Source organism: Octopus bimaculoides, chromosome 19, assembly GCF_001194135.2.
Source record: "Octopus bimaculoides isolate UCB-OBI-ISO-001 chromosome 19, ASM119413v2, whole genome shotgun sequence".
NCBI lineage: Eukaryota > Metazoa > Mollusca > Cephalopoda > Octopoda > Octopodidae > Octopus > Octopus bimaculoides.
Window position 1 is genome coordinate 37,470,920 of NC_068999.1, and position 1,411 is coordinate 37,472,330.

Genomic DNA, 1,411 nt, shown 5'->3' on the forward strand with positions numbered 1-1,411 from the left:
GAAAGGAAAGAGAAAGAGATAGAGTAGCGTCGGAGGATAAGTTTACGAAAACTACTTACAATTTTTGTGAGACGCTGCGTTCAATCATGTAAAAACAAAAGTAAATCAGTATATGCATATATACGTACAGGTATGTGCATACCGACATCCACCTGTATGTATAGGTGCATATCTGGGTACAGGACATTGCAAACAAACGTAGACGAGAACACACGAGCCACATAGAGAACATTCATATATATACATATATATATATATATTACATTAAAAATGAACTTTAATCTAGCTTGCTTGCAATGTTACACAGCCAAACTGGCGCATAATGGAAAGATACTACGAATTAAGATCCCCTGAAGTGTGAATACAGACGGAATGAGCTTCACGTAAATCGGATATTGGCGGTTTGGGAGGATAAATACCCAAAACGGTGTATAATGGGAAAATACTCCGAAAATAACTTAACCCTGAAAGGGAAGAAACTCTAACCTTTTGATTAGACACACTATGATGAACAAAAGTCTTATTGACTGGCCAACAAAAAAGTACGAGTTGCTTTTTTACAATAAATGTTTCTATTTTCGCTTTCGTTAAACAGTATTTTAATAATTTACAAATATTTTTAAAGTGAATCTAATTTCAAAACTGTAAGTTGTTTGTACAGAAAGTATTTATATTTCGTCTTTCTTTAAACATACAATATTTTAATCTTTTTAAAAATTATTTTCAAGTGAATACCATTGCAAAAAATTTTTTCGGCACATTCAAAAAATATTTCAAAGGTAAATATTTTGTAACAGACCCGTTCATAAACATTATGGCTACATGAAACTCAAAACTCATATCAGGGTAAGTCACTGTAAACATTATTATAAAGTTTAAAATAAAAATTATTCCCCCAAAAAAGCCATCTCTATTCATGCTTTCGAATATATATAATACTGTATCAAGAACCTTCTGTTATTTTACTACATACACACACACATATATACATATCATAAATATTAAATAATATATGTATATGGGTACAAGACATCACCAACGGTGCAAGTAACACGAAATACGTAAACAAACGAAAGCACAACTTTAAAACACATTTACCCAATGTACAACCGTATCGATAAATATATTCCATAAGTAAATTACAACCAACTCATAAATACATAACTAAAAAGCAACAACTCTTTTAAGTCATACAAAAATTATAATCCTTACCGTCTTCCGTAGTGTAATAGCAGCAAGACTTCCGTCCGTCTTCCTCCAAAAACCATCCTTTTTTTAAAAATTTGTTTTTTTTTTCGACACAAATACCCCCTTTTCGGCTACGGGGAATACGAATCTGCGCAAAAATTGGTATTTTTAAATTACCACCCCACTTTCCTTCTTTCTTTTTTCAGAATTTTTTTTTTTTTTT

General features: G+C 31.3%; 1 protein-coding gene across 7 annotated transcripts in view; it reads right to left on the bottom strand.

The window, feature by feature from the left end:
* LOC106867251 (uncharacterized) overlaps positions 1-1,411 on the bottom strand; it is a 435,591-nt gene that overhangs the window by 199,362 nt on the left and 234,818 nt on the right. For 5 of the 7 annotated variants that reach the window (XM_052974912.1, XM_052974910.1, XM_052974911.1 and 2 more), the window contains exon 1: positions 1,213-1,344. The exons of 1 other annotated variant lie outside the window; for it this stretch is intronic. In XM_052974912.1, the coding sequence (XP_052830872.1) occupies positions 1,213-1,268 (56 nt within the window). In that variant the 5' untranslated portion in view covers positions 1,269-1,344. Of the gene's footprint in view, positions 1-1,212; positions 1,345-1,411 lie in introns of those variants that run through there. One more of the 7 variants, XM_052974908.1, reaches the window with a different exon arrangement.